The following is a 13,874-nucleotide window of genomic DNA, read 5'->3' as shown; positions in this document are numbered from 1 at the left end:
ATTTCCTGTAAATGCTGTGGTGTGGGCCAACATTTAACTCCCATCCCTAGTTGCCCTTGATAACATGGTGGTGGGCTGCCTTCTTGAACCACTGTAGTCCGTGTGCTGTAGGTTGACCCACAATGCCGTTAGGTAGGGAGTTCCAGGATTCCGACCCAGTAATAGTGAAGGAATGGTGATATATTTCCAGGTCAGGATGGTGAGTGGCTTGGAGAGTAACTTGAGATGGTGGTGTTCTCGTGTATCTATGTATATTATTAAGCTGGAGAGGGTTCAGAAGAGATTTAGATTAGATTCCCTACAGTGTGGAAACAGGCCCTTCAGCCCAACAAGTCCACACCAACCCTCCAAAGACTAACCCACCCAGACCCATTTCCCTCTGACTGATGCACACCTAACACTATGGACAATTTAGCATGGCCAATTCACCTGACCTGCACATCTTTGGACTGTGGGAGGAAACCAGAGTACCTGGAGGAAACCCATACAGGCACGGGGAGAACGTGCAAACTCCACACAGTCATCCAAGGCTGGAATTGAACCTGGGACCCTGGTACTGTGAGGCAGCAGTGCTAACCACTGAGCCACCGTGCTGTTACCAGGATGTTTCTGGGAATGGAGGAATAAGGAGGGGCTGGATAGGCTGGGACCATTTGCACTGGAGCGTAGGAGGTTGAGCGGTGACCCTATAGAGATTTATAAAATCATGAGGGGGCATAGATAGGGTGAACAGCAGGTGTCTTTTCCCATTAGCTGTGGATTTCAAGACCAGGGACATACTTTTTAAGGTGAGAGGAGCAAGATTTACAAAAGACATGAGGGCAATTTATTTTACACACAGAGTGGTTTGAGTGTGGAATGAACTTCCAGAGGAAGTGGTGGATGAGAGTACAGTTACATTTAAAAGACATTTCGATAAGTACGCAACCAAAGAAGGTTTGTAGGGAATACAAAATAAAAACCAAAAGAACTACAGATGCTATAAATCAGAAACAAAAACTGAGGTTGCTGGAAAAGCTCAGCAGGTCTGGCAGCATCTGTGAAGAGAAATCAAAGTTAATGTTTCAGATCTGGTGACCCTTCCTCAGAATTCTTTGTTTAAGGGTTGGAGGGATACGGGCCAAGGGCAGCTAGGTGGGACTACTTTAATTTGGGATTATGTTTGACATGGACTGGTTAGACTGAAGAGTCTGTTTCTGTGCTGTATGACTCTATGTGCTGCCTCTGTCCTTCCAAATGAAAGTGATTTTGGGTTTGGGAGGTGCATTTGGAGAAGCCTTGGTGATTCACTGTAATGCATCTTACAGACAGTACACATGCTACTACTGAGCATCAGGGAGGGAGGTAAATGTTGGTGGTTGTGAACTGAGTGCAAATCAAGTAGGAAGCTTTGTTCTAGACAATCTCTAGATTCTTTAGTGTTCTTGGATCAGTGTGGGTAGTATTGCATTGCAATCCAGGCACTGACTTTTTACTTGGTGGACAAGCTTTGTAGAGTCAGGTGAGTTACTTGCTGAAGGATTCCTAGCCTCTGACCTGCTCTTGTAAGCCACTGTATTCATATAGTTAGTCCAGTTCAGTTTCTGGTCAATGGTAACATCTGGGATGTTGATAGTGGAGGATGTTGATAGTGGGGGATTCAGTGATGATAATGCCATTGAATATCAAGGGCTGATGATGGGATTGTCTCTTCTTGGAGATGGTCATTGCCTGCTGTTTGTGTGGAGAGAACATTACTTGCCACTTTTCAGCCTGAACCTGGATATTGTCCACGTCTTCCTGCATTTGAACGTAGGCTGATTCATTGACAAACATTCCCACTTCTGACCTTATGAGGGAGGGAAGGCCATTGGGAAGGCTGAGGACATTACACTGAGGAACTCCTGCAGAGATGTCCTATGATGGGGCTGTAATTGGGTGAGTTAGATTAGCCTTGCTTTATGTGGGCAAATGTTTCTGCATTGGTGGGTAGATGCCAGTGTCATTGTATTGGAAGAGCTTTGCCAGTGGTGTGACAAGTTCAGAGTATAAATCTTCAGTCCTGTTGCTGGAATGTTGTCAGGGCCCTTGCAGTATCCTGTGTGAAATAACTCCATGAAGGTAGGTATCCGGTCACCAAGTGACCCTTTATTTACATGTGCATAGTCCATGACACTTACCCTACTGGCTCACAGCCAGATCCTGGTGTGAAATGAATCCTGACCCTCCTGTTTACATCTGTCAGCCGGACTCCATAAGTGAATTACAGCCTCAATCAGGGAATTCGATGAGATCCAGTTAGTCAACCTCATTCCAATCACTGCCCCTCTAAGTCCAAGGACATAGCTTCATTGTTTTTCCTGCAGCTTCTCCTGGAGTGTTTTTGTACCAGGTCTGGTTCCTCCATCACTGCCTCGGATATTGTCAGCGTGTACTGGACCGTAGCCCAACTTTTGCCACTACAGCATCTCAGCCGAATTTCACCTTCTTCAGGCAGTAACAGAGTTAAGGTGACAACATTGACCATGACCATGTTCTTCCTCTTCGATGCCAGACAGAGGGATTCTGACAGCCTTACTGGATGCTCTGAGGAGTTGGTTGCATCTTGCTCCTGGCCTGTTTGTGAGGCTGCAGCTTTCATGTGGTCCACATGCTTGTTCAGGACCACCTCTCTTAGCCAAACTTTGTATGTCGCGGAGCCTGATCTTGTGTCGACCATGCCTCTTACCCATGTAGGGACATTCATGTGCTTTCAACACCAAACTTCATCCCTGAAGTTAACTGCTACTCTCGCTTCGAGGAGTTTTGTGTTTCGTATGGACAAACTGGTGCCACTTCAACCTCCACCCTTCCAACTCCAAGAAAATCAGGTTTAACCTGGTGAGGAGTCTTCTCTCCATAAGCAACCTTGTTGGAGTTGTCCCTGTAGTTGTGTGAGGGGTGGTCAAACAGGAATTGGAGCAGTCTGGCATTGAATGGAGCTGTAGGCTGTTTCTTTAAGCCTGCTTTCAAAGTTTGAACTGCTCTTTCTGCCAGACCATTGGACAATGGATGGTTTGGAGCTGTCCTTACATGCCAAATGCCATTTGTCTTCAGGAAATACTTGAATTCCCTGCTGGTAACTAACTCTGTGACTAACTCTTTCAGGAGTCTGTGTATTGCAAAAGATACTTACAACTTTTCAATTGTTGTCCCCATGCTTGACAAATGAACTCCAAGCACATCCAACTACTTTGAATGGGTATCCACAGTGGCTAAAATCATAACTCATGAAAGAAGCGGCATAGTCAACGTGTAACTGACAGCAAGGTTTACCTGGCCATTCCCATGAACATGGGGGAGCTGATGGCAGTAATTTTTGTCCTTGTTGGCGCTCTGGGCACTGCCCCACCAATGCGGTTATGTTGGCATCCAATTCTGGCCACCAGATATAACTTCTCCCCAATATCTTCATTTGGGAAATGTTTGAATAACTCTGATCGTGTTCTGCCAGTATCTGGCATCGATCTTTGCTCGGGACAATCACTCTTGCTCCCCATAATAATATGCCAACCTTTACTGTGATCTGGTCTCACTGGGCCTAGAGAGGTTCCAATTCTGATTGTGATGGTCCTTTGGTTTCCCCCATCACCACCAGTTGTTTTTAGTTTTGCCAGGAAGGGATCATTTTGTGTCCACAGTCACATATGGCCAATGGTGACTGGAAGTGTGTCCAGAAAAAGACTGGACAACTCTGAGTTACACAGGGATCTGAGAGTTCTAGCACATGAATCACAAAGGGTTAGTATGTAAGGACAGCAAGTGATTAGAAAGGCAGAAGGAGTGTCAATGTTGATTACAAGGGGAGTGATAATTAAAAGTAGCGATGTTTCCTACAGCTTTACAGGGCATCGGTTTGACCTGTCTGCTGTACCAGCACATTCTTTCAGATGTGCCTCCTCAGAACACCCAAAGGAGCAGGTAGGACTGTAGTATCATTGCTACACTAACAATCCAGTAGCCAAGGCTAATTGTCTGGGAATACTGGTTCAAATTCCACCACATTAATTGGTCAAATTTAAATTCAATTTAAATCAATTGAATAAACTCAGTAATTAAAAGCTATCCGTAGAAATGGTAACCTGAAATTGTAATTGCTTGCTGCAAAAATCCATCTGGTTCATTAATACCGATTAGAGAAGGAAATCTATTTTCTTATCCAAACCAACATCAAGGTCTACATTCATGAGGCTGACTCTTAACTGCCCTCTGAAATGACCAAGCAACCCTCTCAGCTCAAGGGCAATTAATGCTGCTCTTGCCTTTGATGCCTACACCCCACGAAAGAATAAAAGGAAAGAAAATGGCCATGTCCACTTTTCTGACTGACCTTTTCTCATATTAAACAGGTTTCGCTGATGTAAGGAAGTGGAGAAACCATGAAAGATGTAACAAATGCACTGTGTGAGAGGTTAATTCTTATAAGTAGCAACATAATAAGTAGGTTAAGGTGCATTGAGATCATATTATTTGGTTTTTCTGAATGCCTTGATCTCTGGATTAAGGTTGCTTCAATGTTTTTTCCTAAATTTCCACATGACCCCAAGTCTTACATGAAGCTGGACTTGTAATACAGTTGCTCCTGATGAAATGAAATTAGAAACAGCTTTAGAACTGCTAAGAAATATTCCCTCACTGATAAGCAATTTAATTTGTAAGTTCTAGACCAGAAGTGTGTGGTGACAACTCTGAAAAGGCTATTTCAAGCTGAGAAAGTCTAAGCTCAGTTGCATGAATGCTTCAGGAAGAAGCAATCAGATTCTTAAGAGGGGGCATTGAAACCATAGTTCAGTTAACCATTAGAGATGAAAGAAAAAGGAATTCTCTCTGGTGTGAGCACCATAACAGAATGCCTTTGGAATTAATGGAAATATATTTTACAATGTGTTTCAAAATCTTTAATTATGTATAAACATCATTTGGTTTATTCTATTTTTATCCTAACCTCATTTGTATAATAAACTTATTTCATTGTTCAAACCAAATCTGCAGCATAGTGCATTTGTGTTTCCATGGGAGGCCAACTTGATAACAATAAATAAAAACAAAATATGATCAATAAAGACAGATTTCAGTCTTGGGTCTGAATCGCCCAGTAATAACATCAGTTGGGATCATTACATCATAGGTGAGCACTTCGGGGGCAGTGACCACAACTCGGTGACTTTTACTCTAGTGATGGAGAGGGATAAGTGTGCACTGCAGGGCAACAGTTATAGCTGGGGGCAGGGAAATTATGATGCTGTGAGGCAGGATTTAGGATGCGTGGATTGGAAAAATAGGCTTCAAGGGAAGAACACAAATGATATGTGGAGATTGTTCAAGGAACAGCTAATGGGTGTCCTTGATAAGTATGTACCAGTCAGGCAGGGAGTAAAGGGTCGTGTGAGGGAGCCGTGGTTTAACAAGGAATTGGAATCCCTTGTAAAAGGGAAGAGGGCAGCCTATGTAAAGATGAGGCATGAAGGTTCAGTTGGGGCGATTGAGAGTTATAAGGTAGCCAGGAAGGATCTAAAGAGAGAGCTAAGAGCAGCGAGAAGGGGACATGAAAAGTCCTTAGTTGGTAGGATTAGGGAAAACCCAAAGGCTTTCTATAGGTATGTCAGGAATAAAAGGATGACTAGGGTGGGTATCGGTCCAGTCAAGGATAGTAGTGGGAAGTTGTGCGTGGAGGCAGAGGAGATTGGAGAGACACTAAATCAATACTTTTCATCAGTATTCACTCAGGAACAGGACATTGTCACCCATGTGAATACTGAGTCACAATTAATTAGAATGGACAGCTTTGAGGTATGTAGGGAAGCGGTGTTGGAAATTCTGGAAAGGATGAAAATAGATAAGTCCCCTGGGCCTGATGGCATTTATCCTAGGATCCTCTGGGAAGCTAGGGAGGAGATAGCGGAGCCATTGGCCTTGATTTTTATGTCGTTGTTGTCTACGGGAATAGTGCCAGAAGACTGGAGGATAGCGAATGTGGTCCCCTTGTTCAAGAAGGAGAGTAGGGATAACCCTAGTAACAATAGGCCAGTGAGTCTCACTTCTGTTGTGGGCAAAGTCTTAGAGAGAATTGTAAGGGATAGGATTTATGAACAGCTGGATTGGAATAATGTGATCAAGGATAGTCAGCATGGTTTTGTGAAGGGCAGGTCGTGCCTCACAAACCTTATTGAATTCTTTGAGAAGGTGACCAAGGAAGTGGACGAGTGGTAAAGCAGTAGATGTGGTGTATATGGATTTTAGCAAGGCGTTCGATAAGGTACCCCATGGCAGGCTAATGCAAAAACTACAGAGGTATGGCATTGAGGGTGCATTAGAGGTTTGGATTAGGAATTGGCTGGCTGGAAGGAGACAGAGGGTAGTAGTTGATGGTAAAGGTTCATCTTGGAGCGCAGTTACTAGCGGTGTTCCACAAGGATCTGTTTTGGGACCATTGCTGTTTGTCATTTTTATAAATGACCTGGAGGAGGGGCTTGAAGGTTGGGTGAGCAAGTTTGCGGATGACACGAAAGTCGGTGGAGTTGTGGACAGCGAAGAAGGATGTGGCAGGTTACAGCGGGATATAGATAAGTTGCAGAGCTGGGCAGTAAGGTGGCAAATGGAATTCAATGTAGCTAAGTGTGAAGTCATTCACTTTGGCAGGAGCAACAAGAAGATGGATTACTGGGCTAATGGTAGACTACTTGGTAGTGTGGATGAGCAGAGGGATCTTGGTGTCCATGTACACAGATCTTTGAAAGTTGCCACCCAGGTAAATAGTGCTGTGAAGGCATATGGTGTACTGGTCTTTATTGGTAGAGGAATTGAGTTCCGGAGTCCTGAGGTCATGTTGCAGTTGTATAAGACTCTGGTGCGGCCTCATCTGGAGTATTGTGTGCAGTTTTGGTCGCCATACTATAGGAAGGATGTGGAGGCATTGGAACGAGTGCAGAGGAGGTTTACCAGGATGTTGCCTGGCATGGTAGGAAGATCGTATGAGGAAAGGCTGAGGTACTTGGGGCTTTTCTCATTGGAGAAAAGAAGGTTTAGGGGAGATTTGATAGAGGTGTACAAGATGATTAGGGGTTTAGATAGGGTTGACAGTGAGAACCTTTTTCCGCGTATGGAGTCAGCTATTACTAGGGGACACAGCTTTAAATTAAGGGGTGGTAGGTATAGGACAGATGTGAGGGGTATATTTTTTACTCAGCGGGTTGTGAGTTCATGGAATGCCCTGCCAGTAGCAGTGGTGGACTCTCCCTCTTTATGGTCATTTAAGCGGGCATTGGACAAGCATATGGAGGTTATTGGGCTAGTGTAGGTTAGGTGGGCTTCGGTGGACGCAACATCGAGGGCCGAAGGGCCTGTACTGCGCTGTATTTTTCTATTTTTCTATGATGGAGATGAGAAATATTTTCTCTCTGAGGATATGAACCTGTGAAATGTTCTTCACAAGACAGGAGTGCAGGCTAGGACACTGAATTTACTCAAATATAAGAGACAGTTTGGGGGAGAGTCAATGGTTATTGGGTCTTTGGCAAAGTGGAGTTCAGACCACCCTCAGATCAGCAATGATTTTATTAGATGGTGCAACAGGCTTGACAGGCCAACATAAGGTATATGTTTCTATGACTTCATAGGAGACTGGGATAGGTCATTCACTTGGCAATTCTGGCTGAAGATTGTTAAAAATGCTTCAATGTTATCTTTTGTTGGGCTCCCCATCATTGGTAATAGGGGATATTTATGGACCCTCTTCCTCCAGTAAATTGTTTAATTGTCCACCACCATTCATGGCTGGATGTAGCAGGACTGCAGAGCTTAGATCTGATCAGTTGGTTGTGGAATCACTTAGCTCTTATTGTGTTTTGTTTACAAGTAGGTCCTGTTTGGTAGCTTTACCAGGTTGGCACCTCATTTTTAAGTATGTCTGATTCTCTTCCTGGCGTACTTTCCTGTATGAACCAGGTTCTAACCACTGCCTGATAGTAATGGGAGAGAGGGGGATAATGATGGCGGAGTCTGGGCCATTGTCTGCAACGTGTGATTTAATGAGTATGATTATGTGAAGCTGTTACCTGATGAGTCTATGAGACAGCTCTCCAATGGAATATCAAATGCCTTCGCAAAGTTTAATTACATAACATGAAAAAACTCTTCTATCAGTTTGTCATTTTGTTTTCAAAATACCCAATCAGATTAGGTACGTATGGCCCATCCTTTAAAAATCCATCTAGGTACATAGGAACAGAAGTCGGCCATTCAGCCCCTTGATTTTCCTGCTCCTTGGATGCTGCCCAACCTGCTGTGCTTTTCCAGCACCACTCTAATCTTGACTTTAATCTCCAGCAGTACCCACTTCAGCCATTCAGCCCCTTGAGCCTGTCCCACCGTTCAATAACCTGAAAACTTCTATGTTGTTGTCATTCTATCCATAATGACAGGTCCAAATAATCCCCCAAGGTACAGGCCCTGAGTTTGTTATGTGTGCATGTTTACATATGTGTATTGCTATGTGCCTGTCTCTGGCTGCATGTCAGTATGTTTGTGTGCGTGTTTTTGTCTGTGTGCTTGTATGGCTGTATGTCAGTGCCTATACACAAGATGGATACTGAAGGTGCACTCACCATGTCTACAATATCTACAGCAGTGAGGATGAGGATAGCAGCCATTGCCCAGATGTTCCTGGCCCAGCGTGTCCGGTCAATCCATGTTGAGAAGAAAACTAGTTTGTTGGGAAAGACCTAAAGAGGAATTAAATTGTCAGCATCAACATTCAGAAAAGGAGGTCCCTGGGCACAACTAACAATCAAAATAGCTGGAGTTTCTACACTGACTAATAGATACCCAGACCAGGGTAGAATTGAGGCCTCTGACCAAGGACTCACCCTGGGGAAGATGGCAGCCAGGGAACATAGGGTGAGGATCAAGAGCAGAATCTCCCCCACAACGAAAGTGACGTAATTCACCAGCAGTCTACAGAAAAGAGAAATAGACGGATTAAAGGAAAACAGAATTTAAAACAGATCTACCTTGACTTCATCACAATCCCTGACTCCACACTCCAATCCACCTCAGTTAGACTCTGGCCTTTCATAAAATGCTTCTGGTGAACTTGGTCTTAAGGTCCCTGAATTTGATTATTACAGCTTCTCATGGAGAGAGACTAGACAACATAACCAGTCCAGGATTTTTATCCAGCATTAACATAGCAAACCTTCTCTAGACTGCCTCCAGTGCTAGTATGTCTTCCCTTAAAGAAAACAAAAACAAAACTTAACTAAACATGGATAAGTTAAAAAAAATGCCAAACAAAAATAATTTCAATCTATTTCCCAAGCCATCACATTATAGTGATTGAAACATAGAGAAATTACCCTTCCATGTCAAATCTTTAAATTCGACATGGTTGATACTTCCCAGTTATTTCCTATGAGCTGTTAAATCTTCTTACGTGAATACAAAGAAAACGGAGAGACTTTCTCAGCTTTTTAATAGCCTGCAGATTTGCACACACTAAACTTACCTATGAAGGTAAATAAGTGAAGTCACTGTAGTTCCAGAGGAACCATGCTGTACTCCCCCTTTGGAATAGAAACCATTTTTGTTTCTGACTCTAGTCAGGTCTCCTCTGAAAAGCCCAAAAACTTTTAATAACTTAGTTTTCTAAACAAGAATATTTGATTGTCTTGGACTGAAAATAAGCCAATGACCCTCAATGTTTACCCCGCCTGTCATAAACCAACAAAGTAAAAACAATCTTCCATTAACTCCCCAGAGACTCCTGCTTTCTGACACATATTAGGTCAGTGTTCCAAAAGAATTGTCTGGTCTTTTTTTTTAAATGCTCAGAAAAGTAACCAATCCTATCTGCCAGTATTTTAAAATCCAACGTCTAATAAGTAATACATACATATATATAAATATTAATCAGATACCAATCATCAGAGCGTCTCGTCCTAGAAATGAAACTCACAATCTCATAACTCCCGATGTGAAGAACTTTCTCTTACATTTACTTTTGTATCAATGATCCCTTGATCTGGACTTTTAACTACTGAAAAGGATCTGCTTCTAACTACTTTATACCATAGTTAAATGATTTAACCCTTCTTTTTTATATTATCCTGTATCTGTCCATTGGTCAGTTGCAGCCCAGTCTGTGAGTGTCTAACAGATGAATGCCCTGACACTAATATCCACCTACCCAGGATCAATGAGAAGCTGCACCAAGAAGGTGAAGGAGAGGATCACACAGGAACAGCTAAAAGCTGCTCCACTCTGTTTCTCCCTCTCCAGTGAGAAGCGGCTCTCCAGCTCAGGGTCAATGAATCGCATCGAGAGACGGTTTGTGGATTTCCCTTTCAACCTGTACATAGGGGACAGGACGAGAGTGAGCGATCAGACTTAATAGATTCTGAACTGCCCAGCAACCATCCCCAACTCCATCTAACTAAATCCAATTGCATTGGCCCCGAACCACTCGCTCCCACAGTACCCCTCAACTCCCGCTCACTCACTATTTTGGAACGCAGATTTACTCAGAGCCTGATCCCATTTTCCACTCCCACTCCATCCATCCCACTCCCACTCCTCCATGCCTCTGATTCTTCCTCCTTCCCTTGGCTCCAGTTCCCTGGGCCCTGCCAAGTGGGTGCTGAAATCGCAGCCTGACCACCAGATGCAATTCACTAATTAAGGATTAATTGAGACTGAAGTTAACCCCACGACTAGGAGGCTCACATCACAATACAACATCTTCTTTTAGAACGGCTGATAGTAAGGGATTATTTTCACTGGAGGCTGCCCTTTGTCCATCAAAAGCACCTCCCAAAAAAGAAGCATTCCAACATCTTTCCCGCCCTTCCTTAGGTCGAAATGCCCAATGTTCCTCAGCCCTTCCCTAATCTGTGTCGAAATTGCCCCCCCCAACAGCCTGTAGCTCCCTGACGTACCTCACTCTAAGACTGGGGCCTCTTACATGGGCAGTGTCTTCAGCTCCAGCAGTGCCCACTACCCAGTTCTGATGCTTCGAGGATCTGCTAGAGCTGCTCACCAATCGAACAGATCAGCGGTGTTTGGGGGGGTGGGTGGGTCATCCACTCAGTGAGAATTTGTTTCGCCAAATAGGCCAACAGGCCAGCCATCTTGACCACCCACACCCCCAGTCCAGTTTCCTATGCTCTCTTCTCTGCTCCCACTCCCTGTCCCTCTGCTACAACTCCCTGGACACTTACTCTCATTTCCCATCTCCTCTGTTGGCTGTTACTTTTAGTTCCAAAGCTGATTTGATTCTCAATGGCTAGAGGTAGCTGTCCACCCCTTTTCCTCCCTTCTCTATGATTCCCTGGTCATGTGGGAAGGTTACTTACGCCTGCACAGTCTCTCGCTCTAACAATGCTGCATTCAATAAGCGATTCAGCTCCAGTTGGTTTTGTTGAGCATCAGTCACCTGTTCCGATATATCACGCAATCGCAGGCGTCTCCGAGGGTTTGGAAACGAAGGGTTAACCACCTATACAAAAAGCAGACTGGAGGGAGTGAGTAAGTGGGGGACAAGGCTGTTGGCAGTTTGTGTTTTCACAAATTACTCCACATCAGCAATGGCTCACACACAAACACTTTCTGTTTGTGGACTGTAGCTATTGGTGATAGTTCTGATATTCCCATTTACTATGTCTCCAAACCCACTGAATTGTTCTCAACTTTCCCACTCCCACAAAAGTAAACTACTGCTACTGCTGGAGATCCAACATAAAAGCAAAAATAATGCTGAAGAAATTCAGTGAGTCTGGCACCATCCTTGGATAAACAGCTAATGTCTCAGACTATGACCTCCCTGGTGTGGACATCCTGGTCATTGAGAACATCCTTCCTATGTTTCCTCTGCCTAGTCCTGTTAGAATTTAAAGGTTTCTATGAGGTCCACAACTTATTCTTCTAATCTCCTTTGAATATTGGCTTTATCGATCCAGTATCTTTTCATATGTCAGTCCTGCCATCTCAAGAATCAGTCTGGTAAACTCCTCCGCCCCCCCCCCTCATCCTTCCTCAGGTAAGGAGACCAAAACAGCACACTGTACTCCAGACTTGTACTTCCCAATTTCCCAAAATTCAGATAATAATCTGCCTGCTAGCTTTTGCCACCTAAGTGGATAACCTCACATTTATCCACATTATACTACATTTGCTCACTCACTCAATTTGTCCAAATTACATTGAAAAGCATCTCTGCATTCTCCTCCTGGGCTCACACTCTCACCCAGCTTTGTGTCACATTACACAAGATATTACATTACATTACATTAATATATTAGTTCCCTCATCTAAATCATATCGCTGCTTGCCATTCAGAAAAAGAACCATTATTCCTGTGGTTCTGTTCGCCGAGCTGGGAATTTGTCTTGCAAACATTTCGTCCCCTGTCTAGGTGACATCCTCAGTGCTTGGGAGCCTCCTGTGAAGCGCTTCTGTGCTGTTTCCTCCGGCATTTATAGTGGCCTGTCTCTGCCGCTTCCGGTTGTCAGTTCCAGCTGTCCGCTGTAGTGGCCGGTATATTGGGTCCAGGTCGATGTGTTTGTTGATAGAGTCTGGACAACACTACCATTATAGAGCAAGCCAAACAGAGAACAGCCAGGGACTTCCTAGAGGCATGGCACTCATCCACAGACTCTATCAACAAACACATCGACCTGGACCCAATATACCGGCCACTACAGTGGACAGCTCGAACTGGCAACCGGAAGCGGCAGAGACAGGCCACTATAAATGCCGGAGGAAACAGCACAGAAGCGCTTCACAGGAGGCTCCCAAGCACTGAGGATGTCACCTAGACAGGGGACGAAACGTTTGCAAGACAAATTCCCAGCTCGGCGAACAGAACCACAACAACGAGCACCCGAGCTACAAATCTTCTCCCAAACTTTGAACCATTATTCCTTCTCTCTGTTTTCTGTCTGCCAGCCAGTTTTCTATCCATGGCACTACACTACCCCCAATTCCCTTATGTAAATCCATGCTGACTCCGACAATCCAATCACTGATTTCCAAGTGCTCTTAACTAGATCAGATCACAGAATCCCCACAGTGTGGAAACGGGTCCTTCGGCACAACAAGTCCACACTGACCATCTGAAGAGTAACCTACCCAGACCCATTTCCTCTACCCAATATTTACCCCTGACTAATGTACCTAACCTACACATCCCGGAACACTATGGACTATTTAGCATGGCCAATTCTCCTAACCTACACATCTTTAGACTATAGGAGGAAACCCATGCAGACACGGGGAGAATGTGCAAACTCCACACAGTCGCCTTAGGCTGGAATCGAACCTGGGTCCTTGGTGCTGTGAGGCAGCAGTGCTAACCACTGAGCCACTGTGCCATCCCCAAACTCTTTTACATGAACTCTAGCATTTTCCCTACTACAGATGTCAGGCTGACCGATCTATAATTCTCTGCTTCTCTCCAGAAGGGTATTGGCTACTCTCTAATCCAAAGAGTCATCATGTTAAATGCCAACTTGGATTCTCTGTTCACTGACGCTGGTGAGGATTTCCAGTCTTTTCTGGTTTGACTTCAGATTTCTGCCAGGTTTAATTATTCAGACTGACAGTCCATACTGCCCCAAAGGTCAGTAAAGGAGCTTCACTCAACAATATCACATATAGAACATAGGACCTTACAGCGCAATACAGGCCCCTTTGGCCTTGGATGTTGCATTGATTTGTGAAATTAATCTGATGCCCATCTAACCTACACCATTCCGTTATTATCCATATGTATGTCCAATGACCATTTAAATTCCCTTAATGTCAGCGAGTCTACTACTGTTACAGGCAGATCGTTTCACACCCCTGCTACTCTCAGAGTAAAG

At 44.2% G+C, this 13,874-nt stretch overlaps 1 protein-coding gene across 5 annotated transcripts in view; it reads right to left on the bottom strand.

Annotated features, from left to right (window-relative positions):
- adcy3a (adenylate cyclase 3a) overlaps window positions 1-13,874 on the bottom strand; it is a 145,523-nt gene that overhangs the window by 47,612 nt on the left and 84,037 nt on the right. For all 5 annotated transcript variants that reach the window (XM_072580182.1, XM_072580183.1, XM_072580184.1 and 2 more), the window contains 4 exons: window positions 11,367-11,509; window positions 10,202-10,363; window positions 8,883-8,970; window positions 8,622-8,738 (listed from right to left, as the gene is read on the bottom strand). In XM_072580182.1, the coding sequence (XP_072436283.1) occupies window positions 8,622-8,738; window positions 8,883-8,970; window positions 10,202-10,363; window positions 11,367-11,509 (510 nt within the window). The remainder of the gene's footprint in view (window positions 1-8,621; window positions 8,739-8,882; window positions 8,971-10,201; window positions 10,364-11,366; window positions 11,510-13,874) is intronic.

Source organism: Chiloscyllium punctatum, chromosome 11 (assembly GCF_047496795.1).
Source record: "Chiloscyllium punctatum isolate Juve2018m chromosome 11, sChiPun1.3, whole genome shotgun sequence".
Lineage (NCBI taxonomy): Eukaryota > Metazoa > Chordata > Chondrichthyes > Orectolobiformes > Hemiscylliidae > Chiloscyllium > Chiloscyllium punctatum.
Note: the sequence above shows the minus strand (reverse complement) of the source record. Positions and strands in the feature narration are given on the sequence as shown.